Source organism: Gracilinanus agilis, chromosome 1 (assembly GCF_016433145.1).
Source record: "Gracilinanus agilis isolate LMUSP501 chromosome 1, AgileGrace, whole genome shotgun sequence".
NCBI classification, from domain to species: domain Eukaryota; kingdom Metazoa; phylum Chordata; class Mammalia; order Didelphimorphia; family Didelphidae; genus Gracilinanus; species Gracilinanus agilis.
The window spans coordinates 363,646,417-363,671,898 of record NC_058130.1 but is presented as its reverse complement, the minus strand read 5'-3'; the positions used below and the strand labels follow the sequence as shown (position 1 = coordinate 363,671,898).

The 25,482-nt window shown below is 35.4% G+C and overlaps 1 protein-coding gene and 1 non-coding gene across 2 annotated transcripts in view; one reads left to right on the top strand and one right to left on the bottom strand.

The window, feature by feature from the left end:
* SLC38A9 (solute carrier family 38 member 9) overlaps nucleotides 1-25,482 on the bottom strand; it is an 83,591-nt gene that overhangs the window by 39,651 nt on the left and 18,458 nt on the right. The window contains exons 7-10 of the mRNA XM_044681085.1: nucleotides 15,690-15,887; nucleotides 11,061-11,168; nucleotides 8,284-8,354; nucleotides 2,071-2,082 (exon numbers count right to left, since the gene is read on the bottom strand). Of these exons, the coding sequence (XP_044537020.1) occupies nucleotides 2,071-2,082; nucleotides 8,284-8,354; nucleotides 11,061-11,168; nucleotides 15,690-15,887 (389 nt within the window). The remainder of the gene's footprint in view (nucleotides 1-2,070; nucleotides 2,083-8,283; nucleotides 8,355-11,060; nucleotides 11,169-15,689; nucleotides 15,888-25,482) is intronic.
* On the top strand, nucleotides 16,511-16,617 carry LOC123232656. Its single transcript, XR_006505184.1, has one exon. It is a non-coding gene; the product is annotated as a U6 spliceosomal RNA (small nuclear RNA).

The window sequence follows — 25,482 nt, the reverse complement described above, 5'->3', positions numbered from 1 at the left end:
CTTCCTTCCTTCCTTCCTTCCTTCCTTCCTTCCTTCCTTCCTTCCTTCCTTCCTTCCTTCCTTCCTTCCTTCTTTCTTTTCCTTACCTTTTATCTTAGAATCACTGCTGGGTATTGTATTGGTTCTAAGGCAGAAGAGTGGTTAGGGTTAGGCAATGGGGTCAAGTGTCTTGTCCAGGGACACAGCTGGGAAGTGTCAGAGGCCAGATTTGAACCCAGGACCTGCTGTTTCTGGGTCTGGCTCTCAATCCCTGAGCCACCCAGTTGCCCCACATGGGCTTGAATTTTCTAAGAAAATGCTCCACAAAAAAAGATCATGGAGAGAGGAAATATTTGCATGATTTTTCTCAATAGCTGATTGAAAAAGCATTGGTGATATTTACCTTTGGGCTTCCTCTCTTGGTAATCCATTTCAAAAGTAAAAAAAAAAATTAATGCCCTGAGTTCAGACTTTAGGGGACCCACTGACTTTCTAGAATTTCTGTGGGGGGGAGAAGGGAGATGAATGCAAATAAACATGAATAATAATGGAAATAGGGAAGTGGTCTCTGAAGTATGTACTTTTAAAAAATGTGTTTGTTACATTAAAATACCTAGTTAACACCCTCCTTCCCCTCCTCCCATTAGAGAAGACATCATCTGACAAAAAGATATATGTATATATAAAACTGTCTTACTTATTTCTATTTATCAGTACTTTCTCTGGAGGTGGACATCTATAAGCCCTTCTTCAAGCAATATTTCTTAGATGAAGAAATCAAAGCTACATATGTATTTTTATGAAGTATGTATTTTTGAATATAGATGTGCTATACTCTGATTATATCCTGCTTGCCTAGCATCCTTTAGTTGCATTCAATTCCCACGAATGACAATATAAGTAGTGGAGGGAAAATATTATTGATATGATTATCCTACATATTTTAATTTGACCATTTAGTCACTGTGGAGTCAATTTTTTCTTGGCTTGACTCAAAATTTGCTAGCAAAGGCTGACTAGGTTATTGTCTTCCTTTTATCACTGTGAAAAATAGTTATATCTACACTAACTATACTGGGTCTGAGAACCTTCTATGTTTATGGCAAATGGCTTTAGTTGTACAACTTTAGTTACACAACCACAATTATGTGTACTCTATAACCACAAAGATGGTGTGGTTCCCACTAATTTGGTTTGGTTAAGCTGTTCAAGTAATATAGATGATGTACCAAATAAAGCAAAAACACACTCCATTTGCTATCATCTTCCTTTTACAAGTATTTCTCTTCTGAGCATGAGTTAATGGAGATGACAAAGGAAGCAGGGGAGAAGAGGACAACAAGGCCATGAATATTTTCCCCTCACTCAAGCACTGTCAGTTGCTTGTTAAGACATCTCTATGCTGGGTCTCGTATGGACAGCTCATCAATAATTTTTGTTCTCTAGAGTTCTCTAAGGAAGGCCAATGAAAACATATCCAAATTGGCTCAGCCACCAACAACAGTGCTTTAAAACACCAATTCATCCTTGTTACATTTTAAATAATGACATAACATAATCAATAACCACAAGGTAATAAATATTCTGGGAAAAACCAGAATGGTTCTTAGTGATCTATCATCCAAAAAAGGCTTCACACTTCTTCAGTATACCACTACTAAGACAGAACTAAATATACCAGGAAGATGATATCTCAAGGGATCTATTCTTTTTTTAAAAATTCATTTATTTTACTTAGAATATTTTCCCATAGTTACATTATTTATGCTCTTTCCCTCTCCTCAAACCCCCCGGCTCCCCCATACCAACACACAATCCCACTGGGTTTTACATGTATCATTGATTGAGACCTATTTCCATATTATTGACAGCTGGACTAGAGTTATCGGTGTCTACATCCCCAATAATATCTCCATCAGCATATATGTTCAAGCAGTTGTTTTTCTTCTGTGTTTCTACTCCCACAGTTCTCCCTCTGGATGTGGATAGTTTTCTTTCTCATAAGTCCCTCGGAATTGTCCTGGATAGCACACCTGCTAGTACAGAGTCCATTACATTCGATTTTACCAGAGTGTATCAGTCTCTGTGTACATTGTTTTCCTGGTTTTCCTCCTTTCACTCTGCATCAATTACTGGAGGTCATTCCACTTCACATGGAATTCCTCCAGTTTATTATTTCTTTGAGCGCAATAGTATTCTATCACCAACAGATAACACGATTTGTTCAGCCATTCCCCAATTGAAGGGCATCCTCTCATTTTCCAATTTTTTGCCACCATAAAGAGTACGTCCATAAATATTTTTGTACATGTCTTTTTCCTTTTGATCTCTTTGGGGTACAAACCCCACAGTGGTATGTATGGCTGGATGAAAGGGCAGAAAGTCTTTTAGCAATAGTTCTACATTGCCATCCAGAATGGTTGGATCAATTCACAATTCCACCACCAATGCATCAATGTCCCAATTTTGCCACATCCCCTCCAACATTTGCCACTTTCCTTTGCTGTCATGTTAGCCAATCTGCTAGGTGTAAGGCAGTATCTCAGAGTTATTTTCATTTTCATTTCTTTAATTAAAAGAGATTTTCATGTGCTTCTGGACAGTTTTGATTTCTTTATCTGAAAATTGCCCATTCGTGTCCCTTGCCCATTTATCAGTTGGGGAATGGCTTGGTTTTTTGTACAATTGATTTAGCTCCTTGCATATTTGATTAATTAGACCTTTGTCAGAGTTTTTCGTTATAAAGATTTTCCCCCCAATTTGTTGGTCTCTTCTAATTTTGGTTGCATTAGTTTTGTTTGTACAAAACCTTTTTAATTAATATAATCAAAATTATTTATTTTACATTTTATAATTTTTTCTAACTCTTGCTTGGTTTTAAAATCTTTCCTTTCCCAAAGATCTGAAAAGTATACTATTCTGTGTTCACCAAATTTATTTATAGTTTCCTTCTTTATATTCAAGTCATTCATCCACTCTGAATTTATCTTGGTGTAGGATATGAGATGTTGATCTAAACCTAATCTCTCCTATACTGTTTTCCAATTTTACCAGCAGTTTTTGTCAAATAGTATATTTTTGTCCCAAAAGCTGGGCTCTTTGGGTTTATCATAGACTGTCTTGCTGACATCACTTACCCCAAGTCTATTCCACTGATCCTCCCTTCTGTCTCTTAGCCAGTACCATATTGTTTTGATGACCACTGCTTTATAGTACAATTTAAGATCTGGTACTGCTAAGCCACCTCTTCCTTCACCTTTTTTTTTTTCATTATTTACCTTGATATTCTTGATCTTTTGTTCTTCCAAGTTAACTTTGTTATAGTTTTTTTCTAATTCAGTAAAAAAAGTTTTTTGGTAGTTTGATAAGTATGGCACTAAATAAGTAAATTAATTTGGGTAGAATGGTCATTTTTATTACATTAGCTCGTCCATGAGCAATCAATGTTTTCCCAATTGTTTAGATCTAGTTTTAATTGTTTGGAAAGTGTTTCATAGTTGTGTTCATATAATTCCTGTGTTTGTTTTGGTAGATAGATTCCCAAGTATTTTATATTGTCTAGGGTGATTTTTAATGGTATTTCTCTTTCTAACTCTTGCTGCTGTGATGTATTGGGAATATACAGAAATGCTGATGATTTATGTGCATTTATTTTGCATCCTGCAACTTTACTAAAGTTGTTGATTATTTCCACTAGTTTTTTAGTTGATTCTCTAGGATTTTTTAAGTAGACCATCATATCATCTGCAAAGAGTGATAGCTTGGTCTCCTCATTGCCTATTTTAATATCTTCAATTTCTTTTTCTTCTCTAATTGCAATTGCTAGTGTTTCTAGTACAATGTTAAATAATAGAGGTGACAATGGGCATCCTTGTTTCACTCCTGATCTTATTGGGAATGCTTCTAATTTGTCCTCATTGCATTTGATGGTTTAAGATATATGTTGTTTATTATTTTTAGGAAAGGCCTTTCTATTCCTATACTTTCTAGTGTTTTCAGAAGGAATGGATGTTGTACTTTGTTAAAGGCTTTTTCAGCATCTATTGAGATAATCATGTGATTTTTGTTCATTAGCTTGTTGATATGGTTAATTATATGAATGATTTTCCTAATATTGAACCATCCTTGAATTCCTGGTATAAATCTCATCTGATCATAATGAATAACCCTCATGATCACTTGCTGGAGTCTTTTTACTAGTATTTTATTTAAGATTTTTCATCTATGTTCATTAGGGAGATTGGTCTATAGTTTTCATTCTCTGTTTTTGATTTACCTTGCTTTGGGATCAGTACCATATTTGTGTCACAAAAAGAATTTGGTAGAATTCCTTCATTGCTTATTATGTCAAATAATTTGTATAGTATTGGGATTAGTTGTTCTTTGAATGTTTGATAGAATTCACTTATGAATCCATTTGGTCCTGGGGATTTTCTTAGGGACTTCTTTTGATGGTTTGTTCAATTTCTTTTTCTGATATGGGATTATTTAAGTATTCTATTTCTTCTGCTGTTAAGCTAGGCAACTTATATTTTTGTAAATATTCATTTATATCACCTAGATTGCTATATTTATTGCCATATAATTGGGCAAAATAGTTTTTAATGATTGCCTTAATTTCCTCTTCATTAGAGGTGAGGTCTCCCTTTTCATCTTTGATACTGTTAATTTGGTTTTCTTCTTTACTTTTTTTATTAGATTGACCAGTACTTTGTCAATTTTATTTGTTTTTTTTTTTAAAGTACAAGCTTCTGGTCTTATTAATTTAATAGTTCTTTTACTTTTGATTTTTATTAATTTCTCCTTTAATTTTTATGATCTCTAATTTAGTTTTCATCTGGGGATTTTAAATTTGTTTGCTTTCTAGTTTTTTTATTTGTATGCCCAATTCATTGACCTCTGCCCTCCCTAATCTGTTAATATATGCACTCAAGGATATAAATTTCCCCCTAAGTACTGCTTTGGCTACATCCCACAGATTTTGGTAGGATGTCTCATCATTGTCATTGTCTTTGATGAAATTATAATTGTTTCTATGATCTATTCTTTAATTAACTGATTTTGAAGAATCATATTATTCAGTTTCCAATTAATTTTTGATTTGCCTTTCCATATGCCCTTACTAATTATTATTTTTATTGCATTATGATCTTAAAAGGTTGCATTTATTATTTCTGCTCTTTTGTATTTGTTTGCCATATTTCTATGTCCTAGTGCATGGTCAATCTTTGAGAATCTACCATGTGCTGCTAAAAAGAAGGTGTATTCCTTTTTGTCCCTATTTATTTTTATCCATATATCTATTAACTCTAATTTTTCTAGGATTTCATTCACCTCTCTTACCTCTTTCTTATTTATTTTTTAGTTTGATTTATCTAGATCTGATAGAGGAAGGTTTAGATCTCCCACTAGTATAGTTTTATTATCTATTTCCTCTTCAAGCTCCGCCAGTTTCTCCTTTAGAAATTTGGATGCTATACCATTTGGTGCATACATGTTAAGTAGATATTTCCTCATTGTCTATACTGCCTTTTATCAATATGTAATTACCTTCCCTAACTCTTTTGATCAGATCTATTTTTACTTTGGCTTTATCAGTTATCAAGATTGCAACTCCTGCCTTCTTTTTCTCAGTTGAAGCCCAATAGATTTTGTTCCATCCTTTCACCTTAACCCTGTGTGTGTCTATCAAGGGATCTATTCTTAAGAGAGGATACTTTCTTCTATTACCTGTATTGTACACAATTATCCATTTCCACTTAGAATTTATATCCCAGAGACTTTTTCTCCCATATACCTTACTGAGATACCTGGGGAGGAAATCTGCAACCATGCAATCCTACGAATTAACTTGGTGACATTTTCTGGGACTATTTTTAAGGGACATTTAGATTTATAATCTTATCTTATTGTGGTAATGAGTATTTAATCATTGATTCTCTATTACTGCAAATTGAACAGCAATATGACAACATAGGAAACCATTTGGTAAACTGCATTTTCTATCAAGCCCCTTAATTAATGGATATATTCACTATCTCCAAGTGATTTCTATTTTTTAAGAATTCTGAATTTACATTATTCCTGCTTACCACTCCCCACAAACCTCCTCAAAACAAAAATGAAAAAAAATCTTGTAACAAGTAAATATAATTGAAGATGAGGTAGAGTAGCAGGAAAAAGTAAAGAAAACTCTCCTCACAACAGATAAAGAAAATGCACCAGAGTCCTGACTGGGAAACCTAAGGGAAAAAAAATCACAGTGAGTCTTCTTCCTAGTCTAAGTCAACATAGGTAAAACAGACAGGTTGTAAACATGGGGAGATGAGGTCGGCCTAGGAAAGGTCACACAAAGCATTCTAAAACAAGAAGAGGCTATGTACCAGGGCAAGAAGAGGTCTCAGGTCTAGCTTAAATTGGTGCAAGGTGCAAGAATAGAAGCAAACATGCCAAAGTTCCATACTGGGCCCTTTTCTCTTTCTTTTGTCCTGAGTTTTCTCACTTGGTGATCTCATCTATCAGATCCCAATGATCATTTCCAAACTGTCACCAGATCTACATATCCAGACCTACTCTTTCTCTCAAGCTATAATCTACATCAACTGTCTCCTGGGTATGAACTGAAGAAGGCCTTGTAGGCTTCTATATTCATTATTGTTTACCAAAAACCCACTTCTCTTTCAAACTTCCTATTCTTGTTAAAAGCCACTACTGGGGGCAGTTGGGTAGCTCAGTGGATTGAGAGTCAGGCCTAGAGACAGGAGGTCCTAGGTTCAAAGCCAGCCTCAGACACTTCCCAGCTGTGTAACCCTGGGCAAGTCACTTGACCCCCATTGCCCACCCTTACCACTCTTCCACCTAGGAGCTAATACACAGAAGTTAAGGGTTTAAAAAAAAGCCACTACTACTTTTCAGTCAGCCAAGTTTCAACTTGAGTGTCATCTTTGACTTCTCAATTTCACTGATCCCTCACAATCACTTGTCAAATCATATTTCTATCTTCACAGTATCTCTCATATGCATCCCTTTCTCTCCATTCACATGGTGGCTACTCAAGTTTAAGTAGTATTTAATTCTCAGCTGGCTACTGCAATAGCTAGCTAGCTAGCTTTCTTTCTTTCAAAAACTCTTACCTGCTATCTTAGAATCAGTACTCTGTATTGATTTCAAGGCAGAAGGGCAGAAAGGACTGGGCAAAGGAAGTTAAGTGACTTGCCCAGGGTCACATAGCTATGAAATATCTGAGGCCAGATTAAACCCTGGGCCTTCTGTCTCCAGACCTGACTCTCTATCCACTGAGTCACCTAGCTGCCTTTTGTAATAGCTTACTAATGAGACTCTACTTCTGGGAATCTCTCCTCACTTCAATCTATTCTCTATATAATCATCAAATTGATTTTCCCAAAATCCAGATCTTGTCAAGCTACCACCATTTACTCAATAAACTCTTCTTCTAGGATAAAATATAAGCTCCTCTGTTTGGCATTTAAAGCTCTTCACAACTTGGTCTCAACTCTACTTTTCCAGTTTTACTACACAGTATTTCCCCAACTACATGCTCTACAGTCCAGTCATATGCTTGCTGTTCTTCAAATTTCTTGCCTTATGCCTTTGGCCCACATGTCCCCTAGACCTGTCACCTTTTCTCTTGCAACTCTTGGTTTCTTTCAAGACTTAGCTCAAGCAGGAGGTCTTTTTTGTCCTCCTAGTTGTGAATATTCCCCCCACGCCTTCTAGGTTACATTTTATGTGTTTTATAAATTCATATTATATGTACATGTTGCATCTCCCCATTAGGATGTGAATTCCTTGAGGGCTGGTACTATTTCATTTGTATAGAAAATGCCAATAAATACTTAATGTTTTAAGGAAATCTTCACTACATATCTTTCCCCATTGAGACTGTCATATATTTTATCTGAGTCAAATTCAACCTACTACAATAATCTTCTGGCTATTGTTTACTTTACACTAAGAGCTTGCAAAGAGAATCACTTCCTGAAACAGTGTTTCCTTTTCTCTCCTTTAAATAGTCACTGATACTCTTTCCCATCAATTCCTTTATCTTCAGACCTATTTTCTAATCTTTCCTCAGCAGCATCATGCTTTCCTTGGGGTCCAATTATAGAAAACAATATTGCCTCATGTGTAGAGACACTATTTTGAGTCTGTCATCTATATGAATATATAACTCTATTGCAATTCTCTAAAAACTGGTAATTTGAAGCATTTTTCCCTACAGCTGCAAGATAACTTGGGTTTTTTCCCTTGAGAATTACCTATTCATATCCTTTGGTCACTCACAATGGAGGCCATTAGCTTGTCTACATTCTTAATAAGGGCCTGAAGACCCCCTAAGTTGGGGGTGCACATCACTTTGTGGGAGAATCAGAAAATCAAGGGCAGAGTGAACAATGGTTCTAAGGGTAACAGTAAAGCAAAACTACTAGTTACTACTGAGCCAATCAACAGAGAAGCCTAAGACTATGGTAATGGCAGAAACAAAGGCAGAAAAAAAAATCACCATTTCAGAATTCAGAAAGGACTATCTAGGCATTGAACAGAATTTTAAATTTCTAAATTGATCTAATATGCATGAGAAAAATCATAAATTACCTTTAAAGAGAATCATTGTAAGATATCCTGGACATACACAAATGTGGTACATGAAATGGTTCAGAAGTGGTTGGTAACTTAGCTAGGTATCAAAAGAAATTACATAGTATAAAATAAATAATTGCTACTTCAAATAGGTAATAATGGGCAAGCCATCACATTTCCCAGGGAACAGAACCAACTTATATAGAAATATAGAGGGGCTGAAAGATCTTTGTCTTCTCTCCATTTACACAGGAGATAAGACCTTAGTCTTACAGTAACAATTTATTTTATAATCAAAATAAGTTTTAGCTACTGAGATAAGGACTCACTATTTAACAAAAACTCCTGGGAAAAATCAACAGTACTATGGAAGAAATAAAATTTAGACCAACACCTCACACTGTATTCCAAGATAATCTCCAAATGGATATGTCACCCAAATATAAAAAATCACATCATGAATTACAAAAACATGGAAAAAATTACTTGTCAATCTAAGAAAAGTTCATGATCAAATAAGGGATACAGAGGAACATTGAGAAAAAAATGGATAATTTCTATTACATTAAATTAAGAAGTTTTTGCACACATAAATCCAATAGAGCGAAGATTAAAAGGGGAAAGAAATGGGGAAAAACCTTGGAGTCAATTTTCTCTGATAAAAGTCTTGATTCCAAAATATGTAAGGAACTGACCCAAATTTGTAAGAATAAGAACCATTCTCCAATTGATAAATGACCTAAGGATATGGATAGATAATTCCCAAGGGAAAAATCCCAGGTTATATACACCCATAAGGAATGATGTTTCAAATTATTGATACTTAAGAGAAATGCAAATTAAAGCAATTCTGAGATTCCACATCATGCCTATCAGATTGTGGGAAGGGCTATGGAAAAGCAGGGATACTGTGGCACTCTTGTGGTATTAAATATGCAAAAAAGTTACTAAACAGTGTATGCCATTTGACCCAGCTTATATCACTACCAGGTCTAATACTTCCAAAAGATCAAATAAATAGGAAAAGGACTATACAAAAAATTGCAGTTCTTTTCATGGTGGTAAAAAAGGCAAACCTAAAAGGATGCCCACCTATTAAGGAATGGCTAAATAAGTTGTAATAAATGAATGTGATGGAACACACTACTGTGCTGTAAGAAATGAGGAAGAAGAGGATTTCAAAGAAATAATGGACAGATTTACATGAACAGATATAGAACAAAGTGAGCAGAATCAGAAGAACATTTTATACTGTAACATCGATACAATAAAAATGAATGATTTCAAAGACTTTTATAAACTGAAGAATTAAATTAAGTAGAAACAGCAGAACAATTTATACAACAATCAAAACAAACAACTTAGAAAGTTTTAAGAACTATTCCTGGGGGCAGCCATGTGGCTCAGTGGATTGAGAGCCAGGCCCAGAAACTGGAGGTCCTGAGTTCAAAGCTGGCCTCAGACACTTACTAGCTGTATGTCCCTGGACAAGTCATTTACTCCCACTGACTAGTCCTTACAATTCTTCTGCCTTTGACACAATATACAGTATTGATTCTAAGACAGAAGGTAAGTGTTTAAAAAAGAACTATGACCAAAGCAATGATCACCAGAGAACTAAAGATGAAATATACCCTCTTCTTCCTAACAGAGATGAATTTATGGTACAGAACAAGACATACAGATATATGTGTATATATGTACATATGCATAGAGAATTATATTTATGTTATGTGAATAATATATATGTATGTTTTAGGGTACAGAATGAGGCACATACTTATATATAATATAAATTGTATACAGTAAATGAATGAATTAGTGCTGCTTGACTATGAATATATGTTACAAGGAATTTTCTTATTCTTCCTTTTTACAGTAGATTAGTGGGTGGGGAAAAGATTAACTAGATTTTGGTTACATTTTAAAAAATCACAAATATGAGGAGAGGATTCTATAAATGTGGAATAATTTGTGCATAATAATTTCAGATGAGGCCACTAAATTGTTAGCTTTGCTTAAGCCATTTACCTCATTACAAGAGACTAGAAGGAGAAACACTTAACAATCATAATCTTTACTATTAGATTTCTAGACCTTATTATAACAGAAATACTGTTGATAATGGGCAGAACTCTTAAAGAATAGGCTTTAAGTTGATATGACCAATATATATCCAGCGTGAAAAAATTTCTCAACCTCTAAAAGCCTCGGGTAATGTTGTCAAGGAATACCTCAAGGTTAAGAACTGTTTTCTTTTTTATTTCAAAAAATATTACTTTCAAAGCAGAAAAAATACCCCAGGACAAAGTAACCTGCCTTCTTCTGAACTGAACAGAAGAAAAAAAAAAAGGCCTCAACCACATTCCTGACTTTATCTTATTACCATTAGTAAAAACTGCTCAGAGTTTAATAAAGAGCAGGATATTCCTATAATAACTGTAGAGGAAGATTGCAAATTTAGAGATAATACTGCTTACCTGGGACAAAAAACTCTGTTGATGTAAACCAATGAAATTCCAAATGGAAACCCAATTGGATACTCTTCAAGGTGACAAAGAAAACCAAATAGAGAACTGATATAGTACCTATGAGAAACAATCAGAAAATATTTATCAATTGAATAGATCTTACAAAAGAATTCAAGTAGGTACCTTAAACAGAATACAAGCAACATTCTTTTTTGAACCCAAAAGCAATTCCTACTGAAACTCAATTTAGGGGTAAAACATGGAAAGATGGCTCAGGTTATGTGAAAGGATTCAGGAACATTAGGGAAAAAGATAGAGAGATAGAGGAGAATACCAATAATGAAAATAATTATTTCTGATATGTTTGTAACATTTCAAGCTATTCTAGGGCTCTGGTTTCTATTTTTAATTAGACTCTCCTCTAAGCTCATAATTAAATTCATATTAGCTGAAATCCAGTGAACTAAAAAAAAAATCTAGACATGTTTCAAACATGGACTTTCAAGATGGCAAGAAATTATGGAAGAAAAAGTTAGGACACAACTGAGAGAGTTAGCTAGAATGTTAGAAACTGTTTCTGGCTCCATAAACTCTCTCCCTAAATGAAGTCCTGGTTGGGTATTAATACATACTATCTGTAGAGACCCTAGACCTAGAATTCTCCCTGCTTAGGTTGTCACACACAGGGAAAAGTGGAACATGCAGATATCTAGGGCAGCCTAGATAGGAGAAGGGGATAAGAACATGCAAGGATTTTTATATCTAGTTCAAAAGAAATAGAGGAATCACTGGAACTTGATAGCCAGAAACAACAGCTGCAATTTTATGGCTAGGCGTGGGGTTTAGCCAATACCCTTTTAGAGCTCAGTGAAATATAGCTGTATATCCTTTAAAAAATGATTTATGGTCTTTGTTTTTACACCAGTCTTTATTCTACTCTTAAAAAGCTTCAGAAAGGACAGTTGTGTCATCTCCCTTGGTAACATGTTCTAATGATTTAAACTTTTATAGTTAGGAAGACTGTCCTAATATTTAACTTGCATCCCATTTGCTTACGCTCATTACCTCTTGTCTAGTCATTGAAGAACATGAAGAAAAGTTATCCAGTAGGAAAAAAAACCCACAGAAAACACTATACTTATGCCCCCAAACACTTAAATTCAGGTATAGTGAAGGGCTGGAATGAATCTCTCCATTTTTCTTTATACTAATTTACAAGCAGCTGGGAAGAGAAAATGGGAGAACAAGATAGCATATGAGAGAGAAATTAAATCCCAGATGAGCAAAACATTTAAATAGATGAGCTTTCTATTGGGTTTTATTTCTTACAACAAACATTTAATGAGCACCTATTTAGAACAGGGCATTATGCTTGGCACTAGAAAAATTAACTATTTTAGATAAAATATAGTTCCTACCCCACCCCAGGAGCTTGTAGGCTATAAGAAAAGAAGTACAAACACAGATACTTATAATATATAACATATCACATTATAAGAGACTTACAAAATGAATTGCTAGGTGAGGTTTGAGGAAGCCAGTTGATAGGGTAGATAAAGTTCAGAAAGGCTTCCTGGAGGAGGTGGCATTAGAGGCTTGAAAATCTGAGTAGGAACATTAGAGAAGAAGAGAGCAAAGGCAGAGGGAGAAGCACAAGCAAATTCAAAAGAGCATAATATGTAGGTGAGGCAGAGATTCACAGTCCATTTTCATTGGAGCACAGATGACATGGATGATATAAGAAGGACTTAAGGAGATAAAGAATAAAGGAAGAAGCTATATTAATTGTCTAGGTAAGTGGTAATGACAGTCTGTACCAGAATGGTGTTGCCAGAAGTAAAAATGAAGGGTCAGATGCAAGTGAAATTATGTATGGCAGCTGAATCAACAAGATGTGGCAACTAATTGGCTATGAGAAGTAAAAGGGAGGAAGAGCCATTCCAGATGTCATCAGGCTACAATCATAGGAGACAAATGTGAAGGGATGCCAGAGATAATTATACCAAGAGTGGGGTAAAAGATAATGAACTCAGTTCAAACATGCTAAGTTTTTGATGTCAGGGGTAGATCCCAGCAAATGTTTTATAGGCAGTTGGAGATGTGGTTCTAGAGCTCATAAGAGAGGTCAGGTCTAGATCTATATATTTAGGAATTAACCATAATCCCAAGGCAGTTGATGCCATGATACTGAATGAAACTGTTAAATACAGAGCAAGATCAGAAGAGAGCCAAGAGGCAAGGAAGAGGATGATCAGGAAAGAGACACACAAAGAATAAGAACTAAAGAAGTAGGAAAACTAAGAGTGAGGTGTGTCTGAAGCCAAAAGAAAAGAAATTATTTAATGAGAAATTAGAGTCAACAATCATATCAAAAGCTCAAGAGAGGCCAAAGAGGAAGAAAACTGAGAAAAGGACATCAGACTAAACAACTGCCAGACCACTGGTGAAAATGGAAGTAGTTTCAGTAAAGTATTGTGGGTAGACAGCTGTAAGAGTTTGAAGAAAAGCTCCTGAGGAGTGGAAGCACTGAATTTTTACACCTGTAAGAAAGTTGAGAAGGGGAGGAAAGTGATGTAATAATAGCTGGATGAACTGGGAAGGGTTAAAGTAAAGGGTTTTCTTTAGACTGATGAGACCTGAATGTTTGTACACAGATGAGAAAGTGCCACTGTTGAGAGAGACTGAAGAAATAAGAGAGAAATAAAGATAAGCTAGAGAATGAGATCCTCTGGGGAAAGAATAGTTCAATGATCCATGTAGAAGAATCAGACCTAGTGAGTGGTCTTCTGTGATGAGAGGAAAAAGACAGGAGGAATGGAGGACTTGAAGGAGGTCATATTATACAATTTCAATATTCTTAGGTAAAGAGGTTGCTAGATCATCTGCTAAGTTTGGAGGGGTGGAGTATGGAATGAATGCTTCCCAGGGTTAGAGAAAAGAATTTGAAAAGATTAGAAAAGTTGTTGTGAGGAATGATAAGTTGATTGGAGTAGAAGGACAGTTAGTCAGCAAAGGTTCAGCTGAGATTCTGAAGCATGATTTGGTTAAAGGTAAAATCAGCTCAATTTTGAGATTTTCTAGTAAGATTAATATAATAGCCTATGACCAAGAGTGTAGAAATCAAATGGCAGGGATGATCTAGGGATGAAAATGAGCAGACTGTAAGGATAAAGCACTCTGGGGTAATATAAAAGAAGTAAAACCAAAATAGGACTGGGAGAAAAAGAATAGATAAAGAAACCTACTGAAGGATCTTGCAGAGGGCTAATAATAATAAATTTCAAAAGTTGAGGGCCCAAGATGAAGAGGAAGTATGAATCTATGACTGAAATGCTTTGTAGAAATGTAATAGAGTTGAAGAGTGTAAAGAACTATGCGATCAGGTTGTCAGAGGGCTTGTCAGCACAAATACTGAACACCCTAAGAAAGACAACAAGGAATGGGGTGCAGAGGAAGACCATAAGTTGGCTACTAAATTCACTGAGAAAATCTAGGACCTAGTTATCAGTAGAAGGCAGCAACAAAAAGGGGAAGAGGGTGGATTATATATTTGAAAAAAAGGAAAAGGTCTAATGTGGAAACATGTTTTGCATGACTGCAAAGATATAATCTTGATCAAATTGCTTATTATCTCAGGAAGGGCTGAGGGATAGAATGAGAGAATTTGGAACACAACATTTTAGAAAACAAATGTTTTCTTAAGAAAAGCTCAAAAAGGGCTACCTTATGTCTGTTCCTAAAGGTTACCATATAGCAAAGCCTTGTACATAGTTGTTGCAAAATGTGTTAAATTAAATTGGAACTGGGGTAGAGGAGAATGTATTGGAGGAGCTGAAATAGAGAAGTATTAATGGGTAATAGAAAATAGAATTGAGGCAATCTTGGGGGCTGAAGAAAATAATATTCAAATTAAATGTGCTATATTAGATAGGAAATTAATTTTGCCTTCATCTATGAAAATGGGAAATCTTTGCTTTCATAATACAAGATAATAGTGAACTCTGATTAATATTGCTTCTTGTTTGCTCTAAGGAACATTTTCTTATTGAAGCAAAAAGTTCATTTACTTGGCAAAATGTTATTTTCCCTTTTGAGAATAAGGAAATGAGTATGAATAGTCATAAACATTGTTAAAATTTGGAAGGTTTTGGGGAAATATTTCTATGTAGTTTGTTTCTTTGTAATGAAAATGTTGTGAAAAAGTAAGATATCCAATACTTAAAAAAAATAAAGGAAAGGTCTCTGAAAGAAAGACAAATGGCCCTAAAGTGGTAGTGGAAACAATCCCTCCTCTTGGCATGGGGAGTTGGGGAAAGTGGATACAGATAAAAATAGTTGTAAGAGATGTGGTGTCCTCAAAGAAAAAACCAAGTTTCAGTTAAAGTGTAGAGATGGAAGGAATGTTGATTGAAAAATTAAAAAATATAGGGGAGTTTATTGAGAATGGAGCAGAAGTTCCAAATGGCATAGTAAAAAATGGAATAGTTAAATGAATGGACTATGATAGGAACTGATTGATTGATTGATTGATTGATTGATTAAGAACAGGAGCGAGCTGTTAGAACAGAAATTAAGAAGGGAGTATGGGTATCTAGGAGTGAGAAAGGATCCTATTATTAAGGAGTTACTTTAGCTTACCTAGGATGTTAAATTTTGCAAAAAAAGATGGAGACTTGAAGTTCAACAGTGGTAGGAGTAATCCGATAAGGTAAAAAGGCACAGTCTTCGATTTATCCCACCACTTTTCAAACTGCTGGAAGTCAGTGTTATTGGCAGAAAAAAAGTCAATGGTATGATTGTCAGGTTGGCTATTATGTCCAGGCGTTGGGCAAATCACTGCAATAGGAAAAGCATCAAGTTAAGAGAATAATACTGCCTTTGCTGAGAGAAAGTATAGTTTCTTTACTATAGGCCCCATAATATGGATGACATCTCTCTCCTTAACCCCAAATGATCTCTTATGAGAGCTCCTTAGAGCTCAGGAACTTACTTTCTTAAAATAATGCTCTCAATCTTTTCCTTTTTCTTTCTTTCAAGAAACAATATGTCAAAACAGAACAAAATCTTCTTAAAAGTTCTATTTATACTCCTCAAATCTGTCAAGTAACCGTGAAACCATCCTGGTTTAAGTATTTGTTAATATATATTATGATGAGATAAAAATGGAGGTAAATTGTTTGGTCATTATCTGGATAGATAATAAAAGGAATAGTCTTGTTACCAACTTGAGATGCTTCTGAGTTCATATATAATCACCCTACCCTTTTCTTAGATTGACACAGACATCAGTTCCCTGACTACTTGCTGATTCCCTCAACATATAGAAATACCTCTGAAAGAAAATGGAGAGTAATGACAAAATAATAAATAATATCATATGCACTGTATATATGTGTACTGCATTATGGTCCACAGTGATCTCTAAGAAATTTTTTTAAGATATGAGAAGTAGTGGTATAGTGCTTGCTTCAGCAGCACATATACTAAAATTGGAACGATACAGAGAAGATTAGCATTGCCTCTGCACAAGGATGACACACAAATTCATGAAGCATTCCATATTAAAAAAAAAGTAGTGGTATAATACACAATAAGAATAATTAGGAAATAGGTTTTGATCAATGATACATGTAAAACCCAGTGGAATTGCTCATTGGCTACAGGAGGGGGGAGAAAAGAGGGGAGGGAAAAACCATGAATCATGTAACCATGGAAAAATATCCTAAATCAATCAATTAATTAGCATTTTAAAAAATAATAATCAAAATTTGGGGTAGGAGATAGGAGAATTTGGAAGCATTTTCCAACAAAAGTAAGAAGGGCACTCAACATTCACTGACTAAGAAGCATAAATAATTAGGAAGTACAAGGCTGATGCTAGAAACAATATGAGTTTCAAAAGGAACAAAGGGACCAAAAGAAGTCATAAGATAGGTTCTGAAAAAAACCAAGCCAGTGGAAGGGAGTTGAGTAAAAAGCAGGGCTAAAATATGGTTCTAGGAAACTTTAAGAGCCAAGAAGACAAAAAAAAGTTTTGCTCTACCTCCAGAAAAACAAATTATGTGAATAGAAAAAGTAAAGGAATCTAAATATCTCTCTTTCAGAGATATAAATTAAACAAAGTCACAAATGAACTCTCAAAGAAAAAAACTCTGGGCCCAAATAGATTATGACATCTTGGAATCAAAAAACTACTAAGAAATTGCTTTGCAAAATGAGACAAAGAACTTTTAAAAAAACTTATTGGAAGGAAATGTAAAGAATATTGAGAGAAATAATGAAAAAAAAGGGGCATAGGAGGGACCTAGCAATAATAGATTTTAAAACAACATTATAAAGCAGTAATCACCAAAATTTTTTAGTATTGGCTAAAAACCAAAAATTTGTCAATAGAACGTACTAAGAACTAGAAGAAGAGGTCCTTTTCTGGCAAAGAACTTTTACGAAAACTGCAAAGCAAACTGGCAGAAAATAGGTTTAGAATAACATATTATTCCACATGCCACAATAAAGTCCAAATGTATACATAAACTAAATGGAATAGGTAACACCATTAAAAAAACCAGGAGAATGTAAGGCAACACTTTGTACAACACTGGTTACGGAAAGAATACTTTTTTTTTAATTTTAATTTTTAATATTTTCCTATAGTTACATATTTCATGTTCTTTCCCTATCCCCCAAACCTAATCCCCCTTAGCTGATGCACAATTCCACTGGGTTTTACATGTATCATTGATCAACACCTAATTCCATATTATTGATAGTTGGACTAGAGTTATCGTTTAGAGTCTACATCCCCAATAATATTTCCATCAGCCCATGTGTTCAAGTAGTTGTTTTTCTTCTGTGTTTCTCCTCCCACAGTTCTTCCTCTGAATGTGGCTAGTTTTCTTCCTCATAAGTCCCTCAGCCTTGCTCTGGATCCTTGCATTGCTGCTAGTAGAGAAGTCTGCTATGTTTGATTGTACCACAGTGCATCAGTCCCTGTGTACAATGTTCTCCTGGCTCTGCTCCTTTCACTCTGCACCAATTCCTGGAGGTCATTCCAGTTCACATGGAATTCTTCCAGTTCTTTATTCCTTTGAGCACAATAGTATTCCATCACCAACAGTTACCACAATTTGTTCAGCCATTCCCCAATTGAAGGACATTCTCTCATTTTCCATTCTTTTGCCACCACAAAGGGAGCGGCTATAAATATTTTTGTACGCGTCTTCCTTATTATCTCTTTGGGGTATAATCCAAGCAGTGCTATGGATGGATCAAAAGACAGATAGTCTTTTAAAGCCCTTTGAGCATAGTATCCATTCTCTGAACCTTTTGAAATCTGCCTAGTTTCTATGTCAAAAATCCATGGGTGATCACTCCATGAAACACATCCCTTCCTCACAATGTCCTATTATTACTGAAGAATGAATCAATCAACAAATATTTATTAAGCATCTATTATGTGCTGATTACAGTGGTAGGTGATGGGAATACAAGTGCATTGGAGGGAAAGGTATGAGCAACACGGAGACATGAGGAAGAAGAATATTCCAGACAAAGGGACAGTTGAACATAAAGACAAGGACACTAGGAATAGCAGCAAAGTCATTGTGTGTAGTAAGGCTGGAAAGGTAGGATGAACTTTCAGTGTCAAACAGAGAAGTTAATGTTTGATTATTGATAGTGAGTTTAATAAGTAGGAGAATGATAGGTCAGAACTGTAATTTAGGAAAAATCACTTTGGAGGCTATGGGGAGGAGGGATTAGAGTGGGGAGATATGGCACTGAGAACCCAACTACTGAAATATTCTAAGCAAGAAGTCTTGACCTGGAGGGGTAACTTTTGTTTAGATGTTCTGAGAGAGGTTGAGAACACTGAGGCTGAAAGCCTGGGTGCTTGAAAGAATGGCAGTGTCCTTGACAAACAAAGACTTTTAGAAGAGGGGAGGAGCTTAAGGGAAAACAATGAACTCTGTTTTGGACATTTTGAATTTGTGATGCTTAGAGGACATCCATTTAGAAATGTCCAACAGACAAAAGGGGCTGTGGGATAGGAGCTCAGGAGATAGACTGGGGCTGAATGTATAGAGTTATCAGTTTATAGAGATTATGCCTGATTTTCATGGGAGGTAATGAAGTCATCAAGAAAACAGAGAGATGACAAGATGACAAGAGTCAAGTACAGAGCCTCGGGGGGACATCATTTCTAGCTATGAGGCAGGACAATGATGAGGATCTAGCAAGAGGGTTAAAACAGAAAAATAAAACAGGTAGGAGGAAAATCAAGTGAAACCAGTGTCATGAAAGTCCAGGGAGGAGAGTGTGTTCAGGAAGAGAAAGTGACCAACTGTTACATTCTATGGATAAGTAGAGGAAGATGAGAACTGAGGAAAGGTCATTAATTTTAGCAAGTGATCAATAATAAATCTGGAGCAGTTTCAGTTGGTCAGAATCCAATCCCATCTAACAGTTTCCTTTATTTCTTCTACCTTTAAAAGAATGAGATCATTAAAGCAAGCCAAAAATTTATTAGCTCTGTGTGTGTGTGTGTTTTTGTTTTGTTTTGTTTTTGCTAAGAGAGAGTTCCAGGAGATTTCTGGATCTCTAAAATCCTCCAATAATACTAAATGATGTTTCTGTGATGTTCTTGTTATATGTTCAAATTAAACCTTTTTCCTCCTTTTGTCTATATTATACTTTTTTTTAATTTATCTATCTATTTATTTAAACCCTTACCTTCCGCCTTCAAATCATTACTATGTATTGGTTCCAAGGCTAGGACCTCCCATCTCTAGGCCTGGCTCTCAATCCACTGGGCCACCCAGCTGCTCCCTACATTATACTTTTATGAAATTACCATGGAGTGTGTTTTTGCTATTTTTCTGTTCATTGCTCTATTGTTGCTCTGGTTTCTAGAATTGCTTGGTGAATATATTCACTGAGTATCTCCCTAGTATGTAATGCTACTTTGCAATTTCCCCCTCCCAAATGCAAGTGCCATTTTGTTATTTTTGAATAAGGAATATGTTTAGAGCTCCAGTCTGAGTTCTTAACACCTTAATACCTACGAAGCTGAATTTACCTCCTTACATCAGGACCTCTAGTTCATATTGTTTATTTAAAATACTGTAGGTAGATGTGTATAGGTACTTGAGAATATATTTTCTGTTTCTAGCTCCTCTCTTAGAGTTGCCTCCTGGGAAATACTGGATATGTCTTACTATTCTTCCTACGTTGAAGCACTAATCTCTGCTATCAAACCAGGAGAACCATATACACAGAGATGGATACACTGTGGCTCAATCGATTGTAATGGACTTCTCCACTAGCAGCAATGCAAAGATCCAAAACATTTCTAAGGGACTTATGAGAAAGAATGTTATTCATATCCAGAGAAAGAACTATGGGAGCAGAAATACAGAAGAAAAACAACTGCTTGATCACGTGGGTTGATGGAGATATGATCGGGGATATAGACTAAATGATCACCCCAGTGCAACTATCAATAATATGGAAATAGGTCTTGATCTATGATACATGTAGTATTGGCTATGGGAGGGAGGTGGGAGAAAGAGAGGGAAAGAAGTGAATCACGTAGCCATGGGAAATTTTTCATAATTAATCAATAAAATAAAAAAGAAATTAAAAAAAAGAAATGATCACAGGTAAAAAAAAAAGACAACTAATCTCTGCTATCAAGCTTGGCATATAAGCAAGTGGTTTTCTCTCTACTTTCTTTTCACTTGAGGAAACTTTACAGAGGCAAAAAGACAAGATCACATGGCTAGCAAGCAATAAGAGCCACAATAAGAATTTAGGCTTTTTTTAATGTAGTTTTTACTACATAAAAATATCTATAAACTGTAACTAACTAGGAGCTAGTAATATTTGAGGGGCATCTCCAACCTATGAACATGACATCCTGGAGGGCAGTTATTATATTCATTCACAAAGCATCCCTTGTCAAGGCATCAGGCTATAGGAGACTTATTTCTATCAGATACCACAAGTACCAGGAAAGCCAGGGACTCAGACATCTAGAAGTAATGACTTATTCCATGTGATATTTCTTTGTGTGTTGCCTCATTCACCCATTATCTTAGAATGAACTTAAAGAGTCAAGTGTAGTTCAGTTCATTCCTGAGAGATCCCATCAACGTACCAACCCAAACACATAGCTAGAAATCCTTTGCACCTCTACTTGTTCCCTATTCTGCTAGCTTTATAAGTCTTTGCAACTGGGCTATATAAACTGACAATCATCCTGGTGGTGACTCAACATGTGGGTCATCAGAGGAACCTTTGAAAGTGGGTTCCTAAATCAATTTGTCTTTCCCTTATCCTATGGCTGGACAAATTACCACTACTCATTCCCTTTATCTTGTCTTTTGTAGTTTTATAATGTTTAAGCATGTAAGCTTCCCACCTCAAAAGTCCTTAGTGACTCCATATTGCTCCTAAGATAAAAAAATAATCTTTTCAGGATAGTGTTTAAGGCTCTCCAGACCTGGCTCCAATCTATCCTTTTAGATTTATTTCTTTTAAAAAATTATTTCTTTTTAACATTCTTTAAAAATTTTTTTATTTTATTGTTTTTTGATGTCTCACGGAGTCATTAGCTTCCATCTACCCTATTCTAATTTTTAAAGAATGATTTTTTTTCAGGGAGCTTTTGTATCTCTTTTTCTCTTTGCCCTTTTCTGCTTTTAATGAAATTTTTTTCTTCAATGAATTTTTGTGCCTTAAAAGAGGCAAAAGCCTTTAGGCTAATTCTGATTTTTAAGATGTAATTTTTTTTCAGTATAATTTTGTGCCTCTTTTACCAAGCTGATAATTCTCTTTTCATAATTTTCTTGCATCACTCTCATTTCTTTTCCCAATTTTTCCCCTACCATTTATCTCTTCCAGGAATTCTTATTGGGCTTATGTGTCCAATCAGCATTTTTCTTTGAGGCTTTGTTTGTATCTACTTTCACACTATTGTCTTCTACTGGGTTTGTGTCTTATTCTCTGCCATACTAATCATTTTTTAACAGTGAACTTATCTTTTTGTTTGCTTACGCTCATTTTTTCTAGCCCATTTCTTGATTTTGAACTTTATGTTCAATTTGGGCTCTGCTCACTAAGAGTGGGGAGGCACTGTTCCAATCTTCAGACTTTTTCAATGCTGTAATATTCAAAGTTAGTTCTAAACTGTTGGGGTAGAAACTCAGAAGGAAAACATTTGATTTATCACTTGTTTATATGGATATAGGATGTGGGGTTTTGGTTTTTAAAAGATTATTACAAAAATGAATAATATGGAAATAGGTATTGAGTGATAACACTTTTATAACCCAGTGGATTGTTTGTTGGTTCTGGGGAGAGAGAAAAGGGGAGGGAAATAATATGAATCATGGAACCATGGAAAAATACTTAAATAAAATTTTTTAAAAATCAAAGTTAGTTCTAAGAGTATGTAAATTTTTGGCATTTCCAAGGTTAGAGAAGTGTGCTCGCTGTTTTGGTCTGCACTTTGGTCTTTACCCAGAAAGGATCCCTATTCCTCTGCAGCTACAAGGACTAGTGCCCCTCTTTACCTTGCAACTGCAACCAAATCCCCTGATCCTTTGTAGCCACAAGTGTCAGTACTCCTCTCTGCCTCAGCACTGCAACCAGGGCACCTGCTCCTTTGTGACTAACTCCTAGCTCCTGTCTGTCCTGGAACTGTGACTCAGAAGTGTATATGATCAACAGAGTTGCCAATTAGGACCAGGTGCGCTCAGTGTCAGCAAAGAGTCCCCTGTAATCTCTTTCTGACCAGTTGTCTGACCATCTTACTGACTCTGGGCTAAGAGCTCTTGAAGCTGCCATTGCTATTATAGTCACTTCCAAAGCCCAATGGACCGGCACCCACCTGAGTCACAGAGTTCTCTTAAGTTGTCTTAGGTTGGAAAAATGTCTCACCTGGATCTTTTGTTGCCTCTGCTGCTCCAGAATTCAATTTAGGCCATTATTTCAAAGCTGGAGGGGAATGCTGAGAGAATTCATTTGGGATGCTACCTGCATTCCACTATCTTGACTTCCTTCCTTTTTTTAGACTTATTGAAAATTATTTCTTTTTATTCCAAGATCCAAGCAGACCAGGATCCTTGCTCTTCTCCAAAACTGCTTTTCCATTTCTTGTTTCTGTGCATTTGTACCTGCTGTCTTTTATGACTTTAATGCCCTCCTTCACTTCCATCTTTGAGAATTTTTATCTTTTATCAAGGCTCAACTCATAGTTTAGGCCTTTACTCACTCTTTGTTAGGCCTTCCCTAGTTTTTTGTGACCTCAGCGGTTTATGCTAACTCTTTCTTCAAATTACTTTGTACTTACTTACCTGGAAACATGTTGTATCTCTACCCACTTTCACCACCTGGTAGAATGTAAGTTCACTGTGTGTTTTTGTGTCTATATCTCTAGTACTTAGGACGCATAAGAAATGCTTAATAAATGTTTAGTTGAATCAGAAATGGAAGCCAGAAAGGGCCTGGAAGGGACATTGGTTTTTCTATTTTAGGAAATGCCATATCCATAAAAGCGTTTTATATACTTGAAGACAAATAACCTAAAGTTTATTTATTCTATAAACAAACCATGTAATGTAATTATTGGCTATTAGACTCTGCTTTATTTATAAAACAAGAGAAATATACCATGTATGCATGTGTGTATATGTATATACATGTATACTTATATATCTGTGTAGTTATACATCCTTAGGTATGTAGCTATATTTTTAGATATAAATATCTACATATATCTATATATAAATCTATGTGCAGATATATCTATATCCCTGTTGGAAAACTTACAGCATGCATGCCAGAGTGGGGCTGCTCTCCTCTCCTTTTCCACGTGTGCCTGAGGATATTTCTCCCATTACCTGCCCCTCTGCCCAACAGCCCAATGGGAGCATTTCTTCTCTCTCCTATCTGGGGTAAGGTGGGAGACTCACATGTGGCATGAGGGTTGTGATTTGGGCACTTGGTTTCTAAAAGGTTCATCATCACTGCTCTATAGAAACTATGGTAATAAGGCCATACATAAGAATTTAAGGGAATTTTACCCTAAGTCCCTTGAATCAAGCAAATCTCTCTTAAACTCTCTAATGTTCAATTTATGAGATCCAATAACTGCTTAAGAGCCTAGATGATAGTCATAAATGTGAAAGTCAATGAGATACAACATTCCTGGCACTAGTTAGCAAATAATAAATTTTCTTTATGTTAAATTTTTATTTAAATTTGATTCAGTTTCATCATGATTCACATTTTCAGTATAATTTCTGCTAATAAATTATTCTTTATAAATACTCATGCAAAATGTAGACATTATCCATATAAAGGTCATTTACCCAAGCCAAGATATGAAATCTTATATTTTATCAAAGATAAAAACAACCCTCATTCATTTCATTTCTTTTCCCCCCCCTTAAACCTATACCTTCCATTTTAGGAGTCATACTATGTATATGGTATAGGAAGTATCTGAAGTCAAATTTGAACCCAGGACCTCTATCTCTAGTCCAAGTTCTCTTTCCACTGAGCCACCTTGCTGCCTCTCATTCATTTCTAAAAATAGTTTCTCTTTTTTGTTTCTTCTCTCTATATAAAAAATGCCACAAAAAAATCAAAGTAGTAAGTAGATAGAATGCTTTCTTATTTCTTGTGTAGCAAGGGTTGTTGAGTTTTTTCCAGCTCTTTAGCTATGAATAAAGGAGGGTAAAACTTTTATAGTTCCAGTAGCTAGCGCTCAGAAATATACTGGAATCTAGCTTTTACATAATATAGCTGGGATTTGCCACATGTGATTCTGTGATGGTACAAAGAAGGAATCAAAGTATAGTGGTGTAGGCAAAAAGACAACATGTAAGGAAAATGGACTTCACTTGTGATTTTTTATTTCAATCTAACACTTGACTATTGAAACATATGATGAAAAAAATTTAAGCAGCAACAGTCTTACTAGATAACAATATACTTGTTATCGGGGCAAGTTCTGACAATAACATTTTATCTTGTCAATTAAAGTTTTGTTTGCATCCTATTTAGGTTTTTGGTGAAACAGGCATAAAACAGGTATTTCAGGATAGCTATCAAAATCCCTGGGATAGGGGAAAGGTAAATTATTACAAGGGAGAAAAGCTTTTAATTTCATCATCCTTCAACACACAGGCTAATTGGGTATACTTAACAGGCAAAACAACTAATGTGAACTGTTATCTTATTGATCGCAATGTAGCTACATAACTATGTAATTTTCAGAAGTTATTTAAGTCCTCTAAAATCCTGGCTTATTTGGAAAGCCTTAGTTTATTTGGAGTTTAGGTTTTGTTACTGTTGTTATGATATTAAGAAAATAGCCCTGAATTTAGTCTGAAAATTGGGGTTCAAGTTCAGGCTCTAACACTTGGTA